The following is an 8,586-nucleotide window of genomic DNA, read 5'->3' as shown; positions in this document are numbered from 1 at the left end:
CAGTGGAGACCTTAAAACTACTTACCTGCCCAACAAGTACATAGACAGGGTTGTTGAGTATGGATGAGGCCAGGGTCTCTATAGGCTGTGGGATGGTGGCTGAGAACATCATGGTCTGTCTCTGAGAGGGAAGGCTGTCAATGATCTCTAACACCTGCTCCCTGAAGCCCAGGTGTAACATGGTATCCAGTTCATCAACAACCAACACCTCAACACACTCAAGGGAAACATCTGCGGTAAGAAAAAAATCCATACAGTAAGTTGTGAAATATTTTCATTGGTGTTCTGTTCATGGAGAAAGCTTGTAACAAATTTAGTATACCACGAAATATTTGCAGTATGATAACTTGTAGTGAAACATAATAGCGAGACTATTTCGTGACAGTAGTACAAAACCTTGAAGCACCAATCTAGAAGTACAGCACTGACCTTTCCTGTGTAAGATGTCCAGAAGCCTGCCAGGTGTGGCCACCAGCACCTGTACCCCCTGCTGCAGCCGGTGCACCTGCGGGGGGAGGGGCAGGCCTCCCACCAGCAAGGCTGTTCTCATGTGGGGCAGACCTGAAATTTGCAATGTGTTTCTCAATCAGATTCCAGGCCATTATTTCTCTTCAATACCTAATGTTCGAACTGTCAGTTTGAGTTGGACATGCATGAGGCAGCAAGCATAGGCTTAAACTTTAAATTAAAGTTAAACTTGTAAAAGTTATTATCTGACCTTTCATGAGTTGCTTTGCCTGATCCTCTACTTGCATACACAGCTCCCTGGTAGGAGCTAAGATCAAGGCCAGTGGGTGTGTCCACCTGGGATCTCTCCCACCTATAGCACTGGACACTGTCCTGAACACATTCAGTACTACTGGCAGGAGGAAGGCAGCAGCTGGACAGTAGGAACAACAGGGAACAGCAGGGCTCTCAAAAATGATCATGGTATTGTTCACTTGCCTTGCAAAATGTTGTCATACAAACAAATGGCATTTTCAGAAACTGTAAAACTAGTATTAGTTCTATTGTGTATTGTGTTCCAATACACATGTGCTGCGCAATGCATGTATGAGTTTTCACAAAATCATTATGTGATAAAAGCCTAATTTTTTATTTTGTCAGGTAATAGGGTATTAGACATTATTTTCTGCTACCCTGAAAATGTGTATAAAGAGATCTCCAATGCAATGCTGCCTAGTACAATGCACTAATGCATATCTAAACTGTGCATACCTTGGGGTGTTACAAGTACACTAGAGATCTCGCTAACACACTGTTTTACATACAAAAAGGTGGATATACATGCTAATGGAAGTTACTTTCACTGTTCAAACCCAGATACCCGGTAGTATTTTTTTTGCTCAGAAATACATGACCTAATTAATAACATGGAGTATGTGTACACACTTTTTCCTGATCCAGTAGGTGCCGCTGCCATCACGTCCCTTCCCATCATCCCTGCAGGCAACACCTGCATCTGCACAGCTGTGGGCATGTCATACTTCACCACAGACATGTTTGCACTGACCGTATCATTGAACCCACAGTGGAAGAACTCCAAGATAGGTTTAGGAACATCTGTTCCTCTTACAGTGATTCCAAGTTGTTTCCTGACTTCTTCAACTTGTTCATTACTCAGTTGTGATAACGTCACATGTTCCTTGTACAAATTCTGTGTCTCAGAAAGGCTATTGACTTGTACAGTTGCTCTGCTTTCTTCTGGACTTGACGATTGGTCGGGGTCCAGGTACTGTTTTTGGTGGTGCACGAGTGTGAGGTGCTTGGCCTTGCACTCTAAGCTACAGACGTCACTGTCAGTCTGGTCACAGATATACTCCCCATACCTGCCACACATGACACAGGCCGGTTCCCCTTCCTCAGGCCAGCGTTGGTTCTTGCTGAAAGACACGATGGGTTCATCTTCATCCTCCTCTTTTGATACACTGCTACCTTGTTCACATCCATCATTTGAAAATTCCTCTTTCAGAGACGTAGATGAGTCTATTTCAATAGCACTACCAGGCTCGTCACTCCCTAATTCTGTTTGCCTGTCTTGTTGGACAGAGGTAGATATTGCTGTGGAAGGTTTTGCTGTATTGTTGTGTGTTGTTGGATTGGTCTGTTGTATGCCTTTGGTGGGCCAGGACTGTGGTTTAGGTTGGACAGTTCTAGTATTCTTCTTGACATGCTTGACGGATACAGATCTTGGTACAAACATGTCTGTGGTGGGATTGTGATCCTAACCTGTATCACCTCAACCTGTGCGGGAATAATTGAATACAGTAATTAACACTCATTACCATAATACCACCACATATGCTGCAAGGTCTCAATCGAAACTAAATTAGCAAATGATCGATGCATATTTTGTCCCAGCTACATGTCAATGAATCCAGTCCAACAGATCATAAACCAAGACGCTACGAAAACCACGCTAAAAGGCTGACAGTCGTTTGGCATGGTCAGTTTAGCAGTCCTTGAACCCCACTGTTACACTTTTGCTACCCATGCTGTGTATCTTTTTTTGTCTCTCTTGTCCTGCTAAAACGATATTCCGTTACATAATGTTAACGTTACGTTATACATATATACGAAAAATAACATTCATTGGCAAACAGCTTTTATCAAATTCAAACGCTTCTTGCATCAATATAACAGATATGACGATAATAATAGTAAGGTACAGTATTTTCCAACAACCTTAATATTCACCCAATAACTTCTATATCGCTATATGACGAGTTGGAGCAAGGCGAAAGCTCGGATGAAAGCTCCTTCGTTTGAGACAGCTTCTTGGTTTCGTCGCAGCTCTGGAATATGTCATCAGGCTGCTGGCAGAGGAGAAATTTTTACTGAATATTTTATTAAATCAACATTTGTACACCAGATAAGATTTTTGTTGACAAGGTGTTTTATATATATACTTAAATAATCTATTTTTATTCAAAGAAGAAAAATGGCGAATTACAGTCAGCTCAGAGAAGATGAGTTGGAGTCATATCACCCCCAAAGCTAAATGTGATTTTCCAGCGTCTTCAAAATGGCAGCCCCCGGAAGAGTCGTGTTGTTGGCTTGTGGCTGCTTCAACCCCATAACCAACATGCACTTACGTCTTTTCGGTTCGTATTGTTTATAGAAACATCCAATAGTTTCACAGGCTTGCGTTGATTTGTTCTTAAGTTTGATCGTTCCTGCAGATATCATGCATACCCGGCCAATAGCCTTAGGTGGGGAGGGGGGCACAAATGTAACGTCATCTATACGCGCTGTCATCATGTCAGAAGGGGTTACTTTCCATTTTGATTTGCATATTATGTGTAGTAAACTATTACATAGAAGACACATCTACTGTTACGTTACTTCCTGGGCCTCTAGATCGATGTAGATCTCATATTTCACAACTGTTGACAATTATGTACATTTTAAATTAGTTGTTGTTGTTGTTGTCCCTGCTTAACGTCTATTTCTTCGCTAGACGTGAGCTCCAGGTACTAAAATAACTAAATTAATACTAAATTAACGTACACTACAGTATGAATTTTTCTACTTCCTCATAACGTCCGTTTTATACGAGCGATCGAGATGATGTCACAGTGACGAGGCTATGATTGACAGGAATGATTCTTGTCAATAATAATAATAATCAACAAGTGTATTTGGCCAGCCAGTAGGTACCCAAATTATGAGTAATGAGGCTGTTTAACGTGGTGGAGGCACCTCCTCGAGCATGGGACCCCTGTTTTACTTCAGTTTGACTTCACACTAGGGCTGTGTACCTAAACAAATTTTTAGGTACAGGTACAGGTACAGGTACACGGGTTTAGGTACAGGTCCGGACCTGTACCTAAAAAAGTTTAACCAAGTATATGTAACTTAAACATGTAGCTGTCTTTTCTAGTGATAAATTGTCATCTTTGTATGGGCAATTACATATTTGAATCTCAAAACAATTTCTTTGCAAGTTTTCTTAAGTTTCAACTGCAAGATTATCACCATTGTCATTGTGGATTCGGGATTTACTTGTCCAGCAGTCTTAAAAGGTAGTGACAGTTACTGTGTTTAATAGTGATTTAATTTGTGTAGGTACAGCTACAGGTACACAGATGTTTAGGTCCGGACCTGTACCTAAACAATTTTTTAGGTAAGGTACAGGTACGGGTATTTAGGTACACAGCCCTACTTCACACTCAGTTCACAGTATCCATCTTCTTTAAGAAAACTAAATTTTGACCCTCAAACTTTGTCTTCAGAGCTTGCTCGTGATCATCTGGAGAAGACAGGCCTGTATAAGGTGATTGAAGGGATCATATCACCAGCACACGACAAATATGGTAAAAAGGTAGCAAAACTTTTGTCTAGTTCTTTCTCCAAAATCAAGTAAACCAAATGACAGGAAATATTTACTATTGATAACTTACCATTATGACAAAGAGGTAACTGTTAAAGGTAATATACATGTAGTATCAGCTGTGTTATTGATTCATTATGGAACAACATTTCGTTAACAAAATGGAGGTATAGAAATTACTAGATGAATTTATTATTATATTGATTTGATACAGGGATTGGTACCCAGTACAGATAGGATTGCCATGGCACAACTGGCACTCTCTACTTCAGACTGGGTGCGGTAAGTAGCAATTTTTGGTTCAAGTATGGTGTTCAGTCACTTCTTCCAAGCATAAACCCTTTAGTAGGATATGACTGAACTGGCTGCTGCTGCTATTTAGCTGATAACACCGACTGGGGCCAAAATGATGTCACGGAGGTGTTGGATATGGCGTTCGATAGGATCGGTGCATTAAATCTGTTCAGATATATAGCTTGTGCTCTTCATGAATACAAACCTTACATTATGCAATAAGGAGGTTTATGGTGTATGACAAAGAACCAAACAAACAAACAAAACTATTTGGTTTTTGATAATGGTGTTCTGACTTCTCCAGTGTGGACAGTTGGGAGAGTGAACAGAAGGGCTGGCTGGAGACTGCTGTGGTGGCCAGGCACTTGAAACGACAGGTTCAGAACAAGCACGGCAGCGTCATGGACTCTGAAACAGACGGGCCATCCAGGAAGAGGAGGAAAACACAGCACAACGGTACTCAAACTGTCGTCACGTTAATTATAAAGATGTGTTATGATGATCCACAGCTAATAGACAACATGCAGGAGGTGCACAGGGAAAATGTGAACTATTCGAGGTGGTTTGTGTTTTCTTAGTAAGCAGTCTCACTGTTGTACTTTCAACCTCAAACTTAAAATACCAATACTCCTTTCCCCAATAAAGTGTGAGTGAACAAATCTTCAATACTTTTTTGCAGTTAACAACATAGATAAAAATGCTGGCAGCAGCACAGCTGTGGCATCTGGTGATGTACAACTGAAACTGTTGTGTGGTGCAGACTTGCTGGAGTCCTTCGCTGTACCCAATCTCTGGAGAGATGAACATGTAAGGACTACAGTTTGAAATACAGACCTGGGATACTTTGCAGTTGTGTAACATGTAAAGTTTGCATTCTGAAATTCTACACTGATACTCTTTCTAGAAATATGGCAATGACAAGGAATAATCTTAAAGAGAAAATTTAAATGCCTATTCTTGAAATGTCTTCTGTTTTTTGTAAACACATATCATTAAAACTCGTTTAGCCTCTTGTTTATGTTTCAGGAATCAATTATGTCCCTATAGCTATGTCCCGGCCTTCCTAAATTTTCATTTTTCTGTCTGCAGATCAAAGAACTTGTGTCTGACTTTGGCTTAGTTGTCATTTCAAGAGCCGGGTCCAACCCTGAAAAGTTTATCTATGAGTCTGATGTGTTGTCTAAATATAAGGTATGCAGTTTCACATGTTTCTATACTTGCCTTCAATTGTACTTGTACTTACCTTTGCCAATACAATGTATCTTTGAATTCTTTACACACAAAACCTATGCTGGACCATGTTCATAACTCTGTGTACACGTCTCTATGTCATAGGAATTGCATTGTGTTTCTGTTTCCACGTAGTATGTTTTCATCATTGCTTTGTTATCAAGTTGGTTGTTTAGTAGTTTAGAATGATATGAAAATGTTTTTAAAAATCCGTATGCACATGTCTGCCTCGCCGAGGACGGCTCGATTTAAAAATCATGGGCGGGTGTAAGTAGGGCGAAATGAACTTCACTGTGTTTTATACTTTTTATGTATTATTTGGTATCACTTTGGTAGGGCTATAGTAGGTTGTTGTTTTGATTAGTGCCACAGAGCTGTAGCCAGAGTGAGAAGTATGGAGATTTGCATTTTGATTACTGTCGTCTGGAGACGAAGGTTCGTCTCCGCGTGTGACAGGTGTAAATGTTTCACACTAAAGCCATAGACAGAACTAACACATAGACGGTAGTCGCCCAGCCTTTGATATCTAGAACAGCAGAGAGACTTCAAAAGCATTGTCACCTCTATAGTATATATGAATAAGTGAATTTGTATGAATAAAACAGGACAAGCTTGCTGGTAGGGGAGAGAGAGATGAGTTGTGTCAGTCGTGCGTGGAGTGCAGACACGAGGATGTAGCTCTCCAGCAAGCAGTCCGTGTGTGTGCGGAAAATGGCCTGTGTCTCTGCATGTTGTTCTTCCCTTCAGTCTTAGACTCTCGGCAGCAATTCCAAATAAGAACCCGGGGCAACAACAACATCGAACCCCCCTTTCTTACATGTGCACCTAAATTTTACACCAGGTCCAGATCCAGATACCAATACAGAGGTTAAGGTCCAGGTGTGGATCTGTATCTGTACTTGAACAATTTTACAAAGTAAGCTATGCTACATTATAATCTTTGTGGTACCTGTACCTGAACCTAAATGATTTAGGCCTTATTGTACCAGTGCTGGGTACCATTGTGCAGCCCTGATTTCTGAAGGTCAAAAAATATCAGCACTTGCCTTCTTGCTCATTCAACTACATGAACAAATATCATTTCTAATCACATGTTGCTGTTGTTTTTCTTCAGAACAACATCCATCTAGTGACAGAATGGATTCAGAATGAGATAAGTGCCACAAAAATCAGGCAAGAATTGTCACCAAAAAGTACAATAGTGTCATTTGTTAAAACAACTCCCATATTTGCTTCTTTTGTTTACAAATGTATGCATGTTGTTATTATCATTTCTATCTGTCAGGTGTTGTAAGTTTGCAAAGCAATGTTGTAATTGTTACAGTAAATCTTGATAGAATTCTAGTATTTCTGTCAGGTGTTAAAAGTTTGCAATTTAATGCTTGTTTCTTGTTATTTTTGTTAGGCGTTCCCTGAAACGAAAGGAGAGCGTACGGTACCTTGTCCCTGACCCTGTCATAAACTATATCAACGAACATCAGCTGTACCAGCCAGAAACTGAGACATCCTGAAGAGGACATACCTGACACAGTGTCTTTACAGATGTAATTATACTGACAGACAGAAAGAAGAGACAATATTCTACATGTATGTTGTGTTCATGAAAGCTATGCAAGTACACTGTATTGAATATTTAAGACACAGACCTATATTGGAAGTTCCTGCTTTTTCTACATAGAATAACGGTTAGACAGCTTTTAAGATTTCCTTCCTGGCTAAATCGGCATTTTAACCTCCATCGCTTTCTCATTAAGGAATTAATAAAGAATGAAGTTATAAAAAATAATGATAGCTGGGCACGAAATGATTCTAGATATGATTATCTGGACCATATGGATGACATCATAAAGTTTTATTGCCCCTTTTATCATTTCTTTGTAACTTAGAGAAATACAGCACTTTGGTACATACCACTTCAATTAAACTACCATATGTTTTCCATATACATATTGATGAAAGTTACAAACATATGAGCAGCACATCTTGATATATACCAATTATCTGAAGTTAACGTTAGTAGAAGATAACGTTAATTGTTTTGTCTATTAAAAAAAATTCCTAATGACTGCAAACATTTAGTGTATGTTAGTTTATCGGGCTCCCAAACATCGGGAAATTTGCAAATCGTTACCCGCGAGCTCTGAAATGCATTTTTCAGGGCCCTGGGGATATATTTTTCTGTAAGTGAAAGGGGTTCTGAATCTCGAAGGCGATGCATAAGCCCTGCACCCTCCACCAACGCATTTTCACTGTGTCCTGCAGCGTCGACCTCGGGCGATTCCTTGCGGAGGTACAGAAAAGTTTTTAAATCTTGACTATCTGAAACGCTATTTCTTGTATTTTTTTAAAAGGGACAAATTTTGCTGGTAGACCAAGCTAGCTTTTTTCCTTGGCCCTCCCCCCAGGTAAAAAAAAATCCTAGCCCCCCCCCCCCCCCGGCTCAATATTTTCCCCTCCCCATCGCTGAAAATCCTACTGTCCCTAATCTACGACACATGAACTCCACTCAGCTGGGAGGTGTGGTCAGTCAGTCCGACGGCACAGTGAGCGAGGCACCACGTGTTTCCACACCAAGCTCAACATTCATGTGCATGCGTGAAGGGGGTAGTGCAGATTCTCCGTTCACCCCTGGTCCATCCCACAGGTGCCCGCACACAGGCATGAAACTTCCGGCCAGTGACATATCGGGACTGAAGACCACCATGATGGCAAAATGGAAACTAATATTA

The 8,586-nt window shown here is 40.6% G+C and overlaps 2 protein-coding genes across 3 annotated transcripts in view; one reads left to right on the top strand and one right to left on the bottom strand.

The window, feature by feature from the left end:
* LOC118406734 (probable ATP-dependent RNA helicase DDX59) overlaps positions 1–2,829 on the bottom strand; it is a 5,331-nt gene extending 2,502 nt beyond the window's left edge. Inside the window, exons 1-5 of the mRNA XM_035807034.1 lie at positions 2,686–2,829; positions 1,393–2,244; positions 719–880; positions 430–561; positions 26–231 (exon numbers count right to left, since the gene is read on the bottom strand). Of these exons, the coding sequence (XP_035662927.1) occupies positions 26–231; positions 430–561; positions 719–880; positions 1,393–2,203 (1,311 nt within the window). The 5' untranslated portion in view covers positions 2,204–2,244; positions 2,686–2,829. The remainder of the gene's footprint in view (positions 1–25; positions 232–429; positions 562–718; positions 881–1,392; positions 2,245–2,685) is intronic.
* A 120-nt stretch (positions 2,830–2,949) lies between these two features.
* The window catches only part of LOC118406795 (nicotinamide/nicotinic acid mononucleotide adenylyltransferase 1-like), a 17,329-nt gene continuing 11,692 nt past the window's right edge, over positions 2,950–8,586 (top strand). Inside the window, exons 1-8 of one of the 2 annotated variants that reach the window (XM_035807144.1) lie at positions 2,950–3,104; positions 4,236–4,324; positions 4,548–4,615; positions 4,932–5,083; positions 5,307–5,434; positions 5,717–5,818; positions 6,972–7,030; positions 7,263–7,627. In XM_035807144.1, the coding sequence (XP_035663037.1) occupies positions 3,026–3,104; positions 4,236–4,324; positions 4,548–4,615; positions 4,932–5,083; positions 5,307–5,434; positions 5,717–5,818; positions 6,972–7,030; positions 7,263–7,368 (783 nt within the window). In that variant the 5' untranslated portion in view covers positions 2,950–3,025 and the 3' untranslated portion in view covers positions 7,369–7,627. Of the gene's footprint in view, positions 3,105–4,235; positions 4,325–4,547; positions 4,616–4,931; positions 5,084–5,306; positions 5,435–5,716; positions 5,819–6,971; positions 7,031–7,262; positions 7,628–8,586 lie in introns of those variants that run through there. The other variant, XM_035807136.1, reaches the window with a different exon arrangement.

The sequence above is a fragment of the Branchiostoma floridae genome, chromosome 2, assembly GCF_000003815.2.
Source record: "Branchiostoma floridae strain S238N-H82 chromosome 2, Bfl_VNyyK, whole genome shotgun sequence".
In the NCBI taxonomy this organism is placed as follows: Eukaryota; Metazoa; Chordata; class Leptocardii; order Amphioxiformes; family Branchiostomatidae; genus Branchiostoma; species Branchiostoma floridae.
Note: the sequence above shows the minus strand (reverse complement) of the source record. Positions and strands in the feature narration are given on the sequence as shown.